The sequence below is a fragment of the Opisthorchis viverrini genome (genome assembly GCF_000715545.1).
Source record: "Opisthorchis viverrini unplaced genomic scaffold opera_v5_241, whole genome shotgun sequence".
Taxonomy (NCBI): domain Eukaryota; kingdom Metazoa; phylum Platyhelminthes; class Trematoda; order Opisthorchiida; family Opisthorchiidae; genus Opisthorchis; species Opisthorchis viverrini.
The window spans coordinates 189062-210647 of record NW_008751893.1 but is presented as its reverse complement, the minus strand read 5'-3'; the positions used below and the strand labels follow the sequence as shown (position 1 = coordinate 210647).

The window sequence follows — 21586 nt, the reverse complement described above, 5'->3', positions numbered from 1 at the left end:
TGAATTTCCTAGCGTTTTGTGAGACGCACACCACTGATGATTCCTGATAAGAGAGAAACAGCTATACAGTAATTTTCAGCTTTCTGACATAGATGGACTTCAATTAATGGATAAAACCTCAGTCAGAACTTCCTGAAACTCCTCACACCACTAAAATATTCAAGATCCGTCGGCACAAACTGTATTATGCTGATATGCACGCGGGTTGTCTGGGAACCTATTTAAGCTGCACAATAATCCGAATTCGAGGGACTGGGAAAAATAAACGCGACCGCCTCGAAGTTTAATGCAGGAGTTTCTCAAGGAGAATGCTCCGAGAGACGAACTCCGCATTACTTTTTAGAGACACATACTGGTATCAGCGGTGTCGAATTTGCATCCCGCGGGAAAAGGGAACGATAGCGGTCCAGTCCCCTTTCCTTCGTTCACAAGCCAGTAGCGCATCGTATTGTTAACGTCAAGGTTCATTATGGTCGATATTTGATTTTTTTTGTTCGATAGTAGAAGAATGAAATAAAGCCACTCAGGTTGCCTTGCTGTTTATCTGGTCCCGAGAAGTACGACTCAGTTGTTAGTTTAAGGTTAGTTTCCAACATTCAACGATTTTGCTTTAGTTTCCAACTCATAAATAGAACGATGATGGATATATTTTCGGTCAGTAAGCTAAAGAATGCCTTTGAGCATCATACGGGAGTGGAAGGCTGCAGGCAGGTTTGATATGCGGTGCTTTGTGAACAGTAAAGCAAGGCAACTGAACAAAGACACGGTCAGCTGACATTTCAGTTTGGACTGACAGTTGCAGTTTGTCGTATTTTGGCTTTCTCACAAAGAATATTTTGCAGCGAGAATTTCGAAAGGATAGCACCCATTTGTCTGATGATTGATGTCAGGGTATGCGTCGTGCGTGTATCGAACTTAGACTTCTGTTATTACCACGGTGGTCCTGATTGTTCGTCAGGCACTGTCTTGCGCGCAGTCTTATCTCCGACGACATGTAGCCAAATTAATTCTGCTACAACAAGCCACATGTAACCGGACTTCTGAAGACGGAATTTAATGAACATAACCGTTTTGTCAAGCTTACTTTTGAAAGGAGTCTTGGAGTAATGGCAAAGTTTGCTTTCGAGAAATACCGGTTGCATTGCCTTGCAACCACTGATAAATGGGGAGGAAGTTTAGTCCCACACAGCAGCCAATTTAGGGTAAGGAAGATTTCGTGAACTTTCGTCACTGAATTGTATCAGTTTCAGATTACACAGCTTGGCTGGAGTTGAAATTAGCTATATATGGAGATTCTGAGAGCGGTGGTTTCAGAATGCTCAGTGCTAATCAGGAAAGTTGGTTAGGTATAATTGTTCGGTGTAGGGGCTGCATCATTTACCCAGTCACTCACGTGATCACCCAATATTCTTGGTTGAAAACGTATATTCGTGGTTTCCTGTGGAGAAACTAGTAATTTGGGATTGAACAGAAACCGCAACACGCCTCCAGTGCTCTTTCATGGCAGTCCCACCCTAACAAAAGGCTTTTATTACTAACCGATAGAATTATGGATCGGGTTACTTTACCTGAGCTTGCACAGTTTCCAAATCCTACGCACAGTCGTCCGATATAAATAACGACATCAAAATATTAATTATTGTCCATATATGAAGTCTCAAAACGGACACAAAAAACTGCATTACAACCTATGGCAATGGTCTTTGTGTCGTCGATAGTGCCTTGGCTTGGAGCACACCACACATTTTAATGTTAATGGTTTAGATGCCCACATCTTTCGTCCCCTATTTTGGGATATTCTTCGAAAATAAACCATCAGGAACCCGTAGGTAGTTTCCTGCATGGTCGTTGAGTTATGTAGGCTGCTCCACCTATGGAGCTGTCCATCTTTTGTGGCTTGAAATCTTCAGTTCAAAAGGGCTATCACATATTACCTTTCCCCTATCCAAAAGCAATCACTGTTTTTTCATACACCAGCATGAATCCATTGGTTAGTCAAGTACGAAAGAAACTGTGGATGTCCATCACTTGTCTTCCGATTATGTAAGTACGTGAAGACTGACATCTGCAAAATGTATGATGTAAAACGAGCAAATGAATGGCTCCTGCTAACTCTTCAGAAAGATAACAGAGTGGAAAACAACCGAAGATCGTTGTTCTAGCCAATAAACCTAGCTTGACATAATGATGATTCCCCATTCATTTGCTTATTTACCCATGTGCTTTTGATCTCCACTTGTTTTGCTCATCCGTACCCGTAATTCGTCTTACCATGAAGAACATCTCGTGTGCCACTAATATTTTGAGATGCTTACGCTTGTATCACTGACCCATTTAACCATGAGTGTTCGTGCCCAGTCTGCTACGCCTGCTTTGACTTGTTATGTTGTGATTCCAATGTGATCGTTCCACAAATCAGAATCATGTGACTGGGCTGGGAAAGGAAGGTTAGAAACCAAACTCCAAGCCAGCATTCCGCTCGCCGTTGTTAAGTGTGCGGAACTCGACACTGCGCTGTGACCCTGAGTGACAGGTAGCACCATGGACACGTGGACAGCGAAAGCTTGTTATAATAGTATCGTTGACTTACGAACCCAGGTCTTCCTTTTGATATTCTGAACTGTCAAACTTACGCGTGACACGGGATTCAGTATCTGAAACCTGAACACGGGAGAAGTAGTGTGGCGAGTCATGACATTGCGTCGCGGATATGCATACACAAGGACCAAGTAGGCCACAAATTCAATCTGGAAAACGCAAAAACTTTGGCACGGAAGAAAATTTCTGGAAGGATGGTACTCCACGGCAGATTCGGTCAACCGGTGCATCGAAGTGGATCCAGTTTACGCACCCCTACGTGCAAAAGACCAACATCTCAACTGAAACACTCAAGGAGGATCGAATATTGGATTCACAGACAAAGAACTAAGGAGGCAAATCAATAAAGGTCACATGCCGGGACTCGAAAGGACAAAGGTCACTCCAGCACTGACCGAATTACGACGGCAGGGGATGCCAAGCTCAAAGGTCACTTGGGCATCGGCGAATGGGGCCTCAGGACAACGGAGCTACCAATAGAACTGCCCAACCGAACAACTAATCGCGATCAAAGGTCATTCCCTGCTAGCAGCACGTATATTAACACGCACATAAGAATGTTCAACGCGCAACCACTAACCCACCGCTACGCACCACTACGCTCCCCAATAACGCACTGATGATTTCACCTCGATTGGAGATGAAACGTTTGCAATCGAATTGCCCAGCTCAGCAAACAAGCCAACGACCAAAATTGTGTCAAAACTTGCAGTTTAGGTCCAGTATGAATCTTTACGTTTCGTTTGAGGCATACACTCATCTGCATACCATTTCGGTTTTGATTAACGTCTAACCCGGAAACTAGCTGAATCTCCCACTTACGGAGTTCTTATTCGTCTTGGTGTGCGGATCAGTGTTTAAGTCAGATTCCGTACGATTGGGATTCAAGCAAATCATAAAGTTGAAGGAAACTCGGTGACCCGATGAACTCTAGGAAGGGCAGAACCGGTTTGGGATGTCAATGAGTTTTCAGCAACCTTATGAGTAGTGCACTACGTCTGTACATTATATTGTTTCGGAAATAATTGAATACTGGTGTTTGATCAGTTCTTTGCTTGGTGACTGTGTAACGCGAAGCTAAATGTAGATACATTTCTGGAAGCCCAAAACTTGGTCCTGGTTCCTGTTTTTTCGCTTGAATATGTGTTCTTTCTTACATTATTTCCTTGAGCGAGTTGCTCCTGTCGTAGTGGCCTGGCTTCGGCGCTGCAATTGCATTACATTGGTTAAAGCTTTGCACCTGAATTTTAACGATGCTGACAAAAAAATTTGTCAGAGAAACAGCAGTGAGTAAGCATGTAATAAGCATTTGCAGTACAGAGTGGTTTAGGAAAACGCGTGTTTCATTTGCAGTACAGAGTGGTTTAGGAAAACGCTGTTCTGTGAACAACGTCGTGTTTCGCAAGCGCCCAGCTCCTTCGAAATTATGGAAGAAGGGATTCAGACTTCGTCTGGACATTAGGAGCTGATCCAGAAATCCGCCCAAGATGATAATATAGCAGTTGGTCGTGATCTTTCGCACGTTACCCACGACAATTATCAGTTTACAGGAAGTCGGGCGTCGCTGTGCGGAACATTTGTGCACCGAAATCGTCAATGACAAGGTCTCCCACGGGTTCGATAATCCCAAATATCAAAAGCAGGAATTGAGTTTGGAATTCGACGGTACTATTTACACAAGTGTAAGCAAATTTATACAACTAAACCCTATTGTCGACGTTCTCAGCGTCGAAAAATTCACAAGTCCGTTTTGCCCGGTGCAGTGCAGTGTCAAATTCCGCACGGAGAACAACATTGCGCCGACATTAGCTTAGTAGCATGATTGGCGGTCGCCCCCTCCGATGACATTCTCGTATTTCTGATTGGCGGTGCCGTCACACAAGTCTCATGAGGGAACAAATCAGGACAGGCTTAGCAAACGGGACCCGAACGGGTAACTAAGTCAGCTGCGCACATTCACACAGACATTCATACACGCCCAGACGGAACGCTCCTTGAGCCAAGGTGAAAGACGGATCCAGTTGAGCAAACAAAGCAAAACAAAAGGGGCAAAGATAAATAATATAGACATAGTCAACAGATGAATGGGTGAGGAGTGTCATGAGGTCATATTAGATTCGTTGGTCACTGTGTGAAAGTTGAACAGAATTGTGCTTCCCCAAGGGTCCACACAGCAGTCAGATGAATGTCATCGATTCAGCTATTGACAATCGAGAATTATTAGGGGGCTACACGATCTGTTGGATTTTACTTCTAACCCAACAGGAATTCAAGGGTGTCCGACCGGCCGATCGGTTTGGATTTACTTCACCCCACTCCCAACTTCTGTTTTGTTCACCTCGAACATTTACTTCTCCAAAAACGTTATTGGCTGCTGATAGTGTATCAATGCATGCGTGGGTCCACTGGTCCTGAAACGTGTTGGTGTTTTATAAACAGCTGATACAAATGTTAGACACTTCACTTTTGTCTTCGGACTGACCGTATTAGTCAAATATGATCTCACAAACCTACCAAGGATTCCTCACAGTTGAAGTTACGTTTATCACCGGATTGACTGATAAATACGCTGAGCTCCGAAAACTTTTGGTGAGGGTGAACGTAAAGGCAAAGGGCTGCATTCAAGCTTTAGTAGATAAATCATGCAAAATCTCGCGGATTTTCTGGCTTTGTAGCCTATCCCCCACGGTCATCTTAGGAATCGTAATAAAGCCATTGTCCTACACTATCTAGTGTTCGAATACTGCAAAATATTGAAATAAACCAAGATTCCTCCTGAAAATACGCGCTCAAGCTTGTTTGGAGGAAGTTACAAAGGCTTGTATAATGCGGTATGCCACAGGAAACGGTTTGGAAGTTTTGGTGTTAAAATCTAATGGCTTTACTTGTCGGACGGTAATCCATTACTCCCAGTATCGTCAGGTTAGCTCAGTACGCATAGACAAAAGCGCTACCGGTTTCGCGAAAAGAGAATTGGCCGTCTACGATTTCTTTCTTTCAGTGAATCGTCGACGCTGGCACAAACCGGATTTGCAGCAACGATCATCATGATTACATTGTCAGTAGGATATTTTTGCCAGGAAGTATGGTCCCGTGATTTCTCACCCAGGAGCTAGGCAAAGAGATTTTCACGTGCAGTCACCACCTATCATCACTTCCTTTCCTTCCCCATTGGTGAGTCAAACACTTAATTCGGTTGTGACAGAGATGGTAAGCGATAATGGAGCTCTTGGCAATTAAGGCATTAGCGCAAACGTTTGAAGTCTGCGTGCGGCTTTTCATCATTAAAAAGACAAAATCAGGGGGGGAGTGAATAGTGGTCAGTAAGAAGAACATAGCTTGTAATAAGGTGCCCCACTTTCCATCGAGTGCGACAGTTCAAGTCGCTTCACTTGCATCGGGAGAGTTAAAATGAAATGTTCTCAACAATCTCATTGGTGTCTAGACTAAACAGAAAGGGGGCGACGAAAAAGGATACCCATCGAGTACCGACCCAGAGAATACTGACACTCACGTATTCCACTTAACGAAAGCTCATGTCTCGCAGAAAATATCAGTAAATTGTCACTTGCATTCCAAGGCAAACGTAGCGCGATTGACCCCATCTTTCATGGTGTCAACTACAGGAAAATGTCGATAGTAAAGCCATCCGTTACATGGCATGTCCGTTAGTTTCCCAGATGCCCCATTGTCTTGGAAATGCAATCAAAGTTGTTGGCCCTCCTCGCGTCAAAATAAATACCCGGGTATGTGCATATCGTCCGTGGCTGCCACGAAGCAAGTTTGCATCCTGGCTGTCGTCTTGCGCAGCCTCTACCTCGTTGCCATTTGTGTGGGTGAGCTTCCGACTCAGAAGTTGTGATCACAAACTTCGTGACGAAAAGGAAGTCGAACAAATTGCAAGACAGTATGCAGCTTTCACGAATGACTGCGTTCATACCTATATTCGAAATACGGAAAATATCCACATACTTTGATTTGACAGCGTTCCGGTTTGGTATTAGTGTGAATGTTTCCTGAAAGCTAGCCTTTTATCGGCCTGCTTGGTGTAGAAATCAACTCTTCCTGCTTTCAAGTCAGTGGCCCTTGTATAGCCCGTCCGAGGAATTCTGTTGCATCGGCCTCATTCCATCCTGACTTTGACGATGGACACGAAATTAGAATTATAGATCTACAGGGCAGGCGTTGCATTCCATGCCTTACATAAATTCGGTTGCAGGAAGCAGTCTGTGTGAGTACTTAAAGATCATGTTATGTTTGCTGTTATTGCTAATGTATATAGCCAAAACCGCAACGCTACAACGATAATGCGTTGGAACAAATGACAATTCTCGCTTGTAACTTTCGTGCAAGATCTCTGGGATTCCGCGGTCAATTCAAATCGAGATCAATGAGGTTTTCAAATGAACCTAGATCACTGGAAATGAGTGCACCACAGTACACAACCAGGCACGCTAAACAGGCAACGTAAAGCGAATAGCTGATAGTCAAATCCGAAAGCAACTCACACAAGGCCATTTGGAGAATACTGCTAGAAACCGAGAAGTACCCAAACAGCGTTCAGTTATGTCCAAAAACCCAAAAATTGATTTTAAACCCTGGGATAGACTGGTTTTGACAACAGTAGGTTCTGACCAAACAGGATGAGCTTTAGGGCACAGATCACCCAGACGATCGCGTAAGAGCAATTTGTTCCAAGAAGCTGTATTTTATCACGTCACGTATATTCCAAGCCTTATGTATCTCTCTAGCTTATAGTCGCAAATTCCTGATTAGGATCCGACTGGCGCACACACCCGAAACAACCTCTAAGTCGGTTCAAGTTGTTCCTATGCTTAATCAATGCCTACCTGACTTCGCTATCAAACTGCGAGATGACAGAACTGGTAGCCATCCGAAGCTGGTTCACTACTTTGCTGTCTGTCACAACGCGGTAATATAAATCCGCCAAATGTTCTGTTTTCATAAACTGTCCGACTGAATTAGGGTATCCTGCTCAAACTTCAAGGGTTGCGAAGCGTAAACTGCTGCTTAGCATGGTAATGGGGATATGCCTAGGTCAGCTGACGAATCTCAGCTGAACTTTGTATAATTGTCCGTTACTTCTATACGTCCCGGACTTTCGGAAGACCAGACGCTTGAATGTGGTATCATATTTAACTCCAAGGAAACCACCTACATTATTTCTTAATGTGCAAAGGCATTTCGTTTCAGTCGTTGCTATTTCGAGACTACTTAAAACAGTGAAGCTGCATTTTATATTAGTGGAATCTAATTTTATTTGCCGGGCAGGATAACCAAATTGAACATTTTATCCGAAACCCGAAACAAGAATAGCTTTCGAGAAATACACTCATCTGCAAATCAATTTTCACGGGCACGGGAGACTCAATTGAATCTCTCGTTTATGATGTTCTCCAGCTGAATGTGCTGCACACAGGCCGCCTCATGATTCAGTTGGCACGATATTCGAGATATCGAAGTATATTTTCATAAAGGAAACTACTCACAAGGTTGCTGAAAACTCTTTCAGCAACCTTGTGAGTAGTTTCCTTTATGAAAAAGGATAGCTTTGTTGTTCTCAGGCGGAGACGCTGTTATTTTCTGGCAACATGAACCCCTACATTGATCCGAAAATAAAACTTTCATTGCGACTAAGTACAGCTAGTCAACCAAAAACTGTGACCAATAACAAAAGAAATTTCTCAGCGTTTTGTACGTGAAATTGAAAATATTACAAATGGGTGGAAGAAAGCAACGTTGTTGTTCGTGCACAGCTGTAAAAATTGGTCCTGTTTATACGAGACGAAATCAGATTGTGTTCTTTAAGCGCACAGAGATGTGGTGCATGGGAAACACTAACTCATGACATACCTCCTCGCTCGTTTTCTTTTGCAAATATATATATATATATATATATATATATGTAAGAGATTCTACCGGCCTCAATGAGCTTTGTTGCGGGTTAAATGGTCTCACGATAAAAGTACTGACAGACCAGGTTAGTCGAAATTTCGTTTTAAAATTTTGATAAAAACGAAATTACATACCGATCAATTGACTATTGGTCTGTTCATCAAGGTTATAAACAGCTTATACCATTTGGGAAGACAGCGGTGGGGATCAGCCAGGTTGGCGGTTGGAGTTTTACTGTATTTTATACGGTGGAAAGCGTCCTTGTTGACGGTTAGGTGCATTTTCTTGTTCGACTGAATGATAACGTTTACAGCTGTCTTTAATTATTCCAATTCAAACTTATTGTCCTGGAGAAAGGGAGAGCTGAACGTTCTTTTAATTATGCTGTATGCAAGAGGGTTCATCATTTTGGCCACTATCGATTCCCATCTAACCATATTCTTGAATTTTTTGAAGCTAAAGCTTTGTTCCTTACTAATACAGTCTTTTGAAAGTACGATTTTTCTAGAGCATTCATATAAGGGCTGCTGCTGTTGTAGTGTAGAAGATTCTGCGAACAAGCGCTTGCGGTCAAAAAGCCTTTTTGTGGGCAAAACTACCATACTGTTGACATTATATCCCAATATAGGTTGCTTGTTCGTGTTTGTGGTCTGGCGATCAGGTGCCAGTTGATTTGCCTACCGAGCTTAGCAGCTGGCTTGCAAACCTTATCTCACCATCGAGCAGACATCAATGGATGGTTGGATGCTTAGAAGCCATTTTCAGTAGACAGGTTAACTTCAGTGGATCAATATCCCCCTTCTGGCCCTTAATAAAGTGTTCGTTCTTCAAACGTAATCAACAAATGCTGAAAAGCCAAAAAAGCGGTGATGCTTATTCATTTTTGTTTGAATGCATCACCCCTGTGGGTCACACGAAACTCTAGTTATGATATTGAAGTTTTGCCGTTCGCTTGTTAGATTCAGACTGAATGTACTTTTTAACTCAGACGACTCGCCCCGTGGTCAATACGACTTATCAGTAAGGTGGAACAGGGGCGGCAAATTAAGTTTCAATTTGAGTTGAACATCCAGGATTAGATAAAACGAAAAGAACAAAAATACCCATTCAACGGACCGCAAACCACTTTTACTGCAGTCTGAATACCACATAATCTTAAGGCGTAAAGCAAGCATCATGTTGTACACGTTGTACAATTTTTAACCGGAAAACAAAATCATTTGTGGAGTTGAAGCCGGACGTAGGAGTATCTACTTGATAGGGACTCAGGAAATGTGTGTCCAGCAGTGAGCCGATTGATCGACGCTTTAAATTCTATTTTATGAGTGGGAAGTGAGAACATAATTATCTACAAGCGTGCATGCTTGCTTTAAAAGCACGCCATCCTATCCCACACAGATCCGCCCACAAACTGTAAGCCAGTTGATATGTGAAACGCTTATAGAAAGAATGCAGGCCACCTGTTCAAATCCATCGAAACTTAGCAAACATTTTTGTGCCACAAAACACGATCAAAAGAGCTCATTACTTCAGTGACCTGATTGCACCAAAATTGTCCGAATAAGAGTTTTTCCGTGTCGCTGAAAGCAACCATGCGAAATTTCCGGTTGTTTTACAACGCCTCACGTCAACCCTCTTTTGGTCCTGATTGCAGTCTGAGGACATTCATCGCTATACACATCGTTTCTTTCCGGAGTCTGATTTGGATGTTTAAAGGAGGTCGGGGCTTCTAGACAGAGTTATATTTTAACGCAGATCACCGGATAGTTTTCAGGGAAATTAACGTTTGCGAAAAAGGACGAAGAAATGTCAGTTTACTTGGAAATCTCACGGAAAATGCAATCCATGTAGCTGATTTATTTTTATAATTTCAAGTGCTGGAGATTTGATCGGAAGTGTATATCAGCATGGTAGCGTTTTTATTAAATGGAGAGCTAGGAGAATTAATGGATATTTTAAATCTTCTTTTCAGAACTACATTGCTATTTACCTGGTCATTGACGTACGCTTTAGATGAAAAGATCTGACCTCTAAAACAAAGTTTATTCCTGTAGATTCCGTTTGTGTTTCTTTTGAAAAAAATTACGCAGTTGCCTATGTGATGACCTACTTATAGTAAAATGGATTGGCAGCCACCATCGTGGAAGTGGGCTTTCACATTTTTGCTCCATGATACGAACCCTCTAAAAGTCATCAGGAATTCTAATCTTATTGGATGAGATGAACCCCCGAGAACAGGTCCGATACAATTTTAATGACACTGACAAAGTAAAGATGAAGTGTCACCATATCTCAGTCGCGTTATTCTACCTACGCTATATCAGCAAACTTGGTGCTCTCTAACCTATGGGTTCTGCGTACGGGTCAGACCAGAAAATCGTTTAGAAGAGTGTTCGTAATTAGTAACTGGCATCATTCAAACAGGATTGCACGGTATCTTAGTGATACGGACATGGTTATCTGCCTCCTAAACATGCTGATTGCACACACTGCCATGAACTTCAGTTGCTTCTTAAAGCACCAGGGCGCGGTCAAAAAATTAACCACTGATTTTGTTTCCATTTCGCAATAGTAAGTGCTTTCTTGAACTGCAGTGGCACTTGTTAAGTGCATGGAGTACGATTAGAAAATACCGTCTATACATGCGCGATATCTGCTGTTGTCTGGGTATGAGGCGACCAATAAAGCTGTTTTTATTCAGCCGGGTGACCGACTGGTGCCTGCTCTGCAAACTTGGTAGAAGTTGCTTTTCAGTTAAGCCACGTACCTTGCAGGAGAATAAACAGATCCCAAGGACTTTGAATCAAGTGCGCTTTCTAAAGTAGTGCGGTTAATACGGATATGTGACCATAACTCACTGGCAATAGTTTTTCCTAAAATTGGACGCAGAAAAACACAAAATCACCATCTCCCGTTTATGGCGTTGAGTTCTCGGTTGACGTACAAAAACCTCTATATGAGTCTGCCATTTTCGTGTAATCCATTGTTTTACATGTGGCTGCCCCGCAGGACTGAAGGCGATTCCAACTAAGAACAGACAAACAAGTGTCGATAATTTGAAGTAAGCTTATAAACCACGCATTATCCGATCGAATAAAATGCCACTAACCTTACCTCAACACTTAATAAGTAAAAGAAGTTGGACATAAGCGTACAATGCACTCAGATCTTCCTTCACGCATCGAAAAGATGAATGTTATTGAAATACCGAAACAAAAGCTTTTAAATAAAAATGGTTATTCATTTTGTTGACTCTGCCGTGGTGATTTGAAGACAGTCAGTGCATGCTAATATGTTCCCATACAAATTTTATATATTTAGCTGTTGATGATATTAAGTGTGCTACGCAAGTGCGAATGCGCAGGGAGCCATGTTTGGATAGATATGAAAATCTGCAATGCTATGCTTTCTGCATGCCAGTTGCGTACACAGTCCCTTCAAAGAAAACACTTTGACGGTCGAACCTGTCTACAGTTTAATTTTTACATTCTGTAAAACTAGACAGCCCGTCAGTGTTTTCCGTAGACAAAGTGATATTTACGATGCGTCGTAGCACCGGACAAAATGGAAGTTTCTGAATTTGCCTTGTGCATTGTTGGCTGTGATGACCTCCGATGGCTGTTTGGGAAGAAAATGGTACGCCCACATTGAGCTACTTTACGGTGTTGGCCATTATAAATATATGATTTGAGTTATCTTCATAACAAGCAGTCTCGATTATGACATGACGCATTTATGCGCGTTTACAAATATTACCATTTAGATAGTCTGAATTATTTCTGTAGCCGACGTTTGGGTTGTCAAATGCGTGCGGGATCTTGTAAGTGCACTGGTGCCTAGAATTACTGGTGTTCGGAACACCTTCTGTTAGAGTGGATATATTTGATATCCTCGAACATGCTCGTATCAGTAAAAAAATTCGAATAACGCTTTCCCGCAAGATACTATTTAGCTTGGGGATCACGCTGTTCTGTTTTTGGCCGTGGAGTTAGGAGGCAGAATGTGTCTAGCAATTCAATAAAACATTTGGAGCCGAGACATTTATCTAAACCACTGTAAACATCCTGTCTCCAAGGCAACATGTTAGGTACTTTGGTACTGCGGATAAACGTCTTCAGTTTGTGTGCCACAGTATTTTTATGCTCTCGGGACCCAACCACATTAGTTACATTTTTATAATAAACTATAAGATGGACCGGTTCAAAAATAGGTACCGTTTTTATCCTTTAAGCGCATAGTGAGGTTGACGAGGAGTCGATTTTTAGGAGGAACACTATCGGCAGCTGGTAACTCAGAGCTTCAGCCAACCCCGTGAGCAGTATTTTACGAAAGTTCTGCTTATTGCAAAGTCTCTTCAGTGACCAAATTAGCGTGGACGAGAAAAGGAAACCTCTACTGTCCATAATGGAACGCCTATTAATTACAGTCTGCTTTAATTTAAATGCTTTCTGAAATAAACGCATGAAACGTCAAAGGGTCTACGGATCCTCATCCGACTTTGCTTGTTCGTGCTTCCATCAATTACTATATTGGACCTGATTTTTAACCTGGTGGTTCACCCAAACACAATAGGCTTCATTGAGTTTAAACCGTCTGGTCACCATCATCTTTGTTTGTCGTCCAACTCTGTCAGTTTATGCGAGCGCTCTCTTTTTCCAGATATCGCTGTGCCTGAGAAAATATGAATGATGTCGTATTTGTTTCATTTTATTGGCCTCTCTACTCATTATTTAAGTCAGCTTCTATTTAACAAAATGCTGGAACATTTACAGTGAACAGTCAGACAACCAATATAAAACAAAACTGTGCGATCAGCGAATATACACTTATTTGCAAACTAATTTGGTTTTTTTCGAGAGGCTCACCTGGAACACAGGTGAATCTGTCGTTTGTGATGTTCTCAGGCAACTGAATGTGCTGCACCAGGCCGCTTCATGTCTCAGTCACTACGATATTCGAGATATCGCGATGCATGTATATCTTTGTAACATCACAACCAAGAGATTCAGCTGTGTTCTAGGTGAGTCTCTAGAAAAAAAATTAGTTTGCAAATGAGTGTATATTCGCTGATTCCGTGCAATTTGTTTCAAGTAGAACATAAGGCTGACGGAAACCCAGGGACTGCGTCTACCTGATGAGCCCCAAAAAGGGCGAAACCTGTTGTGGGCTGTCGACGGATTTTCAGCAATCTTACGGGTAGTAGGTTGCCCAGCTGGTGCAAGCAAAAGGAAGTAAGTGGTTTCCCAAACCTACGGTTGTTTGTGGACACGTAAACATGCAAGTTTGGAATAACCAATTGGCTTTTACCTGAAAAAACGCAGTAGAAAGCTAGTCTTCCCGTAAAATTATTGGTCCACAGTAAGCCGTGTTTCGACTTTTTGGTAGCAAGATAGATTTTCCGAGCATTCGGAAACCGCGAAAGCCATTCTTCCCCACCAGCATTTGATGCGACCGTAATCCGTAAAATTATTGGTCCACAGTAAGCCGTGATTCGACTTTTTGGTAGCAAGATAAATTTTCCTAGCATTCGGAAACCACGAAAGCCATTCTTCCCCACCAGCATTTAATGCGACCGTAATTTTTAATTTCAGTGGCCTAACTAAAACGACACTTCTTACGAAACTAAGCGAACTACATTTCATACTCGACGGATGTGAACATCCCTTTGCATAACGCGTGATTGCTTTTGGGCAAATTACTTGAGTGGGTAGTCACGCGACTTATCCTTAAAAGCGCCTGTAAGTGGTCGTAGCGTTTGCTGGTTAAACTATGCCAACCACTGGTTCACACATTTCATTACGGCGGATTTCATGGCTTACGGTTTTACACATTAACCACACCATTTGCTCTTGTTGCACAAGAGCTGTGAGATGGGATGTTTTCACCGAAGGTAAACAGTATGAATGAGCTTGGTTTTTGTATGCCGTGATTTGCCATGTCCAAAATGAAATCACTCTTGCTGCTAGGTAACGTTCATGCTTAAATAACTGAGGATCTCTCTGAAGGAAGACTAAGGGCACAAAAATAACAAGATTTTCGGTCTGTTCCGGTGGGTATAGAAACCCGGACCACTGAGTCAATGGTAAATTCCCAGGGACAAGGAGCTTGCTTGAAAGCAAATGTAGCCTTTCCAAAGGACCAAGTGAAGCGGACTACCGTATCGCAAAACATTTATCATTTTCTTTTAGTTAGTCGCTTCGAGAACAGAACCAGTCAATGAAATTTGAGCAAAATGTGTATCTGTAAAATATGTATGAATCAACATCATTGAGGTGTGTTTATGATCCTCTTGGAAGTCTGATTAGTATACCATGAGCACGATTTAACTTCTCAGTGATTCGACAGCGAAAGACTAAAAGCTGTCTGTCGTCATCCCTTCTTCTCAATACACAGATGATCAGTCAGTTGCTAGTTTTTATTTGTCGTCTAAGAGAGAGATAATCACATCGTTGTTCTGCCACTCTCAGCCTAACGGATAACTGTTCAGTCACTGAAGGTCAAGGGCTCAAAACTCTGAGTTTCGTGAGAACGCTCTGTTCATGGTTCTCAGCGAGGATGAAAAAGCTATGCAGATCTCGGCTTTTCAGTATAGCTTGACCTTCATGACAAGACAATATCTCAGTTAAAAAATATCAAATCCTATCACACTACGATCGATTCCTCCTAATAGCCATCAAGCAACCCATGATGCTCATACCAAACTGGACATTCCCGTAAATTGAAAACCCTATATCGTTTGGTAAGCCTGGTTTATGCTGACATTGTCAAAACCACCTTAATAAAACGAATACGACTAGAATTCCGATCACTACCTGAAGAGAAGGAACTCAGAGTTGAAGAGTGGGAGCCAGACGGTTCTAATCTATTCTCAAATTGTCTTTCCGTTCACCCCATCAATACTTAAAATTCTCACTTTTGACGGTTGCTATGTATGCAAAAGTAAGGATACTATCATTATCCGAGGGAAGAAAACCTTGGTTTTTGAACGGTTTTAGAAAATGTTTCTTAAAAACGTCAAATTTATGGATATCCTAATCGCGAACTTTAGTGATTATCTAAGTCCGCAACAAAAATCTAACTTGTGATTCCTTTATATTTAAAAAAAGACTTGGAGAAAATCCAAATGTTCAGTTTCATATGACACGTATTCCTATGCTTTGCTGCTCTTAAATCTCCAAAAATCATTTTATGCGATATAAAGGATATTGTGGAAATTTCGTCCGCTAGATGCGGCAAAATTCGTCATAGGAGCGAACTACTACAATCACAGTTCTACGTGAATTGCGACATCACATGATGTGGCTTCTTCTGTGTTTACATAGCTTTCCAATAGAGTGCGCGTTCTTTCGGTGGTAATTCACTTATTGTTATCGATAGACGGTCGATGGTGCCTGTATTTCTATGCTCAGAGCACGAATATCGTCGATGGCTCTTGAGTAATTTTGTTCTCACCAAGCAAGCAGACGTCTTTCTTTGTCTGTTTTTCAATTACAGCTCCTCCAGAAAACACACCTAACCGCTGGTTGTTAAATCGTTTTATGCAACAAGTTGAACGAAATGTATGGGTGATCAAAAAAGTAGATTCTTGTTGAGTAAACGTCCGAGTAAACGTTCGTAATCGTTCGAGTTGGAAAACAACCGTTTTTGTAAATTCACATCAGAAAGACACCTGCATCTGTAAACGCCAAAGAAGGAGGGTTTGTTATTAAACCTTATAAATCAATTAAAATCAAGTATAATAGGTGTAAACTTCCATGGTTCACAACTAGCGCAGAGTTGGAACAGAATGGGAAGCAAAAGGCTGATATATATATACGTCAACCTAGAAACCATAGCTTAATTGAAATAGGGGAAAATGTATTTTCTGAATTATTTTTTCTGTATTTTCTGATTTTCAGGCACCTGTCTGAAAATTAAACGGCTTTAGGATGAAAGGGATAAACAAGGTGAGTGGTATCTGACATGAACCTGATACAAAAGTGACAGCAAGAGTTGACCGGATGTTTGGCAAGTATACCCCTTAATCACACTGCAGCTAGACTTAAGCTTCAGAGGTTTTACATTCAGGTAAAGATCTTTGCCAATTTGGTCCGGGCATACAATTTAGGGTTAGTAAATTGCGCGTGGAAGGAAACAGGAAGTGACGAAATATAGAATGAGGTAATGGGATGTGTTCAGTAGTTTGTGTGTGAAAGCTTGAAATACCAGTCTTCTTCAATTAGTTCATCATAAGATGTTTTGAGCTTACTTGGGGAGGTTTATAGTTCACTATGGAAGTTTTAAACCACAAAAATCTTTACCAGTGAGAGATTGAATTTTGTTGCGCGTCTTCCTATGGCCTTATTTGAGATGGAGGGATCATAGAATCTAACGCTCCAGAAAGTCTAACAACAGGAGAAGCTGCTGAGATCACTTTTTGCAAAAAGAATAAAACGATGAAAAATAGCCCTCTGGAGAACATACTATGGGTCGGGAACTCTACGAAGAATTTTCCACTCCGGCTTGTAAATGGGGTCCTTCAGGTAAAAAAACTGTACAAATCTACCAAACCACTACCTTCAAGATAAAGCTGTGAGAGTATCTTTCAGTCGGTGCCGCCAAATAATATCAGTAAACTCCAGGAAAGCCATCCTAACCACTTCATTTTTTCAATCGCGTGAAGAAGCAATCAAGTGGTTTATGTGGGCAACAACATTCAAATTTGCTATGATCTTTGGTAGGAAAACTAACGGGTGTCATCGTGAGGCTGACCAACATGAAATGATAACACTGATTGGTGTTCAAATCAAACAGGTTTGGACGGATATCCTTACTGCACAGATACAGTGAAGCTTAAGGGGACGAAAGTGATAGTGGTGAGATTTTCAAACGGTGACATCCACCTGGAGACGCGACAATGGTTTAACAAACGAGACCACCTGTGTTGCTGGTAATAAGTGGCTGTCAACTTGTCAACCTTAGGAGAGCTGTCAAGATATGCTGTTTTATAGAATCAGCGCGAGTGCACCCATATGGACCGAAAATAATTAATGGAGCAGTAAAATGGTAGCAATGCAATGGACCCGACTCAACCTTAGGAGAGCTGTCAAGATATGCTATTTTACAGAATCAGCGCGAGTGCACCCATATGGACTGAAAATAATTAATGGAGCAGTGAAATGGTAGCAATGAAATGGACCCGATTGTTTTGATGATATGTTTGCACTTTTAAACATGGGTGCAGAGTTGAAGGTATCTTTTGCCAATACACTGCTTTCTGCTCAACAACAATGATCTGGATGAGGGGAACAGCGAAGGTGGCTCTGCCTATTATTGAGGCCGAAAACGCAACCCCAAAATCGGAAAATCTACTGACCAAACTGATCAGTTACACGTGATAAGGAATTCGCAAGGGACAATTTAGTTAAGATGCTTGGCGCTTGGCCACGCGATGCGGTCAATTGGTACAAAGATCCGACAGAAATATTGACTTGATAACATTTGCTATATTTTATTTAATATCGTATGTAAAAACAAGAAAAATTATTCTACAGGCCCAAAACTTCCAAAGATTTTCCCCTGCGGTTCATAGATCAAACAAAACTAATCAAAACAGCTGACAAACGAGTGTTTGGCTGAGGAAAAGGGACTTTAGTTCAATCACGTGTCCAGCGTCAAAAGCTATGGTGAATAAACCATGCATTCTTACAGTGGTCCTTGATGAAACTTTTTATATAGCCTGAGAATGAATCAGTAATGGCATAAACAGAAGCAAAACGACATCGTAACCGTCTTCTGACGCACAGGAATATCGAATTTATCAGCATTAAACAAGAAATTTACACCACATCTGTGTTTGATTCCAAAGATGTATAAGTAGGTACTAAAATGCAATGTAGAGGGAAACCAAACCTCATTACTGAGAATTATTCACACTTGAGTAAACGGTTATTTTCCTTGTCGCATGAAAGATGTTCCGTGCACATTCGGAGACTCCGTAAATGCATGTCACTCACGACAGGTGAAACTAAGTAAAGCTGTCCAAAATAATAAAGCATTTCTCTTTAGTCATGTTTCCCAAACTCCATATGCCCCGATACCTCTGATTCTACCATCTACATAATGTAATTTTCCTCACAAGAGTGCATTGGAAAACATTAAGCAAGCTCTGACTTTCGTTGTCATTACTACCAAAATGACGCCTACATACTCTAGCAACGCTATCTAATGATCACCTGTCGGCGGCCTACCACTGCAAACGAAACGACCTTATTTATCGGCAAATTTACTGGTGGGAACTCTGTTTCCATGAAATACTGCACTCACTACGCGGTTTCACAATGAGGGAATGGCAGGATGCGACCACCAGGACTCCGCTAAAAACAGCGCGAAGACATGGTTCATGAAATTTGCTTAGAGAAATTTGAGCGGCCGGACATTACGGTTCGGCTTGATGTTATACACTGTGTTCGAAAGAATCGCCATTATATACTTATTGGCTGATTTTACGGTCGTTAAAAGCTGTCTTAGCAGCACGGAACAGGGTAAACGCCACAGTACATACACAACAATTTTGCCCAAGCACTATTATGTACCCCAAGGTTATGTACACCGAATTTCGGGATGTTCCTCTTCTAGTGTTTGTTAATATAGAGAACGCTGTAACGTCCAAATATTTACCTAAACCAGCGCAGCGAAACTTACTCAGTCTTGATATTGGACATGAAGTAATTATCTCCTGATCTGCTGAGCAATGTCAAAAGCTCAGCGCAGTGACACTGCGCAAACGTGTCTATGAGATACTGATTTTATAACCGTCCGTCATTTGACTGGAGTGTTGGGTTTTGTAGAACATACCATTGTAACGGTGGAAACTAGTGATGGGGCAGGTGAGCAGTATTTGGTTGTTTGGGAGGCCAATTCGCGTCTAGTGAAAAGTGAAATTCATTACCAAATTTGTGGAATGGCTTTGCATCATTTGCCTGCATTTGACTGATAATCAATGAGTATCCAGGAAAGTTCAGGAAGACGCGTTTGAGAAGAAGGCGGATACTCAGTTTTTATAAACAAAATGCACATGAGAGTTCTTCTTCCCTGCCCAATAGTCTGTAAATGTTCAGTGGGTGTTTTCTAATAAATAACTCTGCAGCGAAAGCCTTCTTCCATTCACCATAATCTATCTTCAATGATTAGCATAACCGTAAAATTCCCTTGCCAGACGATTATTTTTTGTGCTTCATCCTATCTTATCCCTGTAAGCTGTAAGCCTTATCACACTGGTTGTATTTGGAAACCTCTCGCAGATGCGTTTGGTGGAAATGTAAGCACACATGTGGATGAGGCTTCAGAGTCCAAGTGGGATAATCTCACTACCAACGAGATTCTTCGGAAAGACGCTCAGAAGCTGGAGTAATTTGTTACAGGAGTCAGAGATAAGATAAGGTGATCTGTTCAAAATCAGGCTGGTCTCTCTAGCAAAAGCATCTTAGATACAGCTATAAAAAACATTCTTTGTATATCAACAGGGCAATTTTTTGGATATTAGTGAAGCGCTTGGCGGAGGTGGTAACTACTCAGGACGCTGAACAGGATGACTTGAATGCTGGCGACGAAGTCTGATTCAAACGTTTATCCAACAGAACCTTCTAGGGTATCGCCAATTACATCGAAACGTAGCATTACGTTTTTCGTTCTTTGATCTTGCGTAGTTCGCAATGCATAGTCCTTCCAATCACGTCTAAGCGAAAAGATGTGCTGGCCATATTAGTAGCTAAATACTCAAACATAACTTGGATCTAATAGTTCTCTAATCATCCTCGGTTTTCCCACCAATGCCATTTTGGTCATGTTGTAAGTCAAGAGGGTAATACTGGGCATTTATTGCAGCTAAGAACCAGGATTTTATGCTCAAAATGGCTTATGGCCCAGGATTCAGGTAACAGTAAGCGACAAGGAACTGGGATATCGTTTTATGGAATAGGGTGAAAGTTGATTAGGATGAACACCATATAAACAACTTGTTTGTGTATTCCTATTAAACGGCTATAGTAAAAAATCTGACGTGTCGAAAAATGTTCCCTGGACAGGCTCTTTGGTTGTAAGCTGCTGATGTTTCATCTGCAGATTAAAGAAAATGTTAAGCCTCCATCCGTACTGTGTTCACTTTTCCAAAGTTCATCGATTTAATCTCAATTTTCTGGCTGAAAATAAAGAAACTGTAAAGTCACGCATGGCTTTTCCATGTATAATAAATTTGCTTCAAAATCTGATCAAACAATTTAAGTTTGGGGAACATGGTATGAGATGTTTGGGTACTTTTACCATAATCCATCCGAATAAATACATGAAACGCTTAGAGGGAGAATAGACAAATGTGATCCTCTTTTCCTTTTTGGAAGATGTACAATCAGTGCCCTATATGATCCCGCTGTCTGAGAACTGAAGTAGGAGTTAATGTTGAACTCTAGCTGGGGATGAACGTTAGGCGCTTTGAATGTATTTGCTAGTGGAGTGGCTGAGGACTTGTAGAGCACTTTAAAATGTAAATATTAAAAGTAAACATTAAATGCTTGTTTTATGGGGTGTAAATAAGGAGAGTGCTGTTGCGAGGATGAGCCATTTTTTCAGCAGAAACAATACGCACCTTGTCGGCGTCTTCTTTCCTTAGAGCTGTATTAAGATGTCAGCATGAGGCTGATTGAAACAAATAATCTTCCTGTCTCCAACTTGAAAGTGAAAATGGTAGGGAATCGGTTTACCACGTCTGCCTTAAAGTGTTTCTCAGTCATCCGACCGAGAGGTGATTCACAAGACGTTTTTTTCATAAATCAGAGGTGATAAACACAAATAGACAGATTGTGTGGGTACTTGTGTTTGATTCTGTGATTGTTCGTTGAAACCAGGGCCAAGTAGAGGACGGAACGTGACTTCAGTTTACTTCGGCTTTGTGGCCATCACTGGCAGAATTGGCCTCAGCAGTTTACTTAGAGATTGCTTAAGAGGTCAGTCATCAAAATTTTCATAATCGGCTAATAGGCTCGCGATAATTTTACAAGCGTAAGAACGGAATATCCACACAGATTCTACAAAGGGC

The 21586-nt window shown here is 41.6% G+C and overlaps 1 protein-coding gene across 1 annotated transcript in view; it reads right to left on the bottom strand.

Moving 5' to 3' along the window:
* T265_08780 (hypothetical protein) overlaps window positions 1-21586 on the bottom strand; it is a gene marked incomplete at both ends in the record, with an annotated part of 91064 nt that overhangs the window by 24601 nt on the left and 44877 nt on the right. Inside the window, one exon of the mRNA XM_009174680.1 lies at window positions 11282-11387. Coding sequence (XP_009172944.1) covers window positions 11282-11387 — 106 coding nt within the window. The remainder of the gene's footprint in view (window positions 1-11281; window positions 11388-21586) is intronic.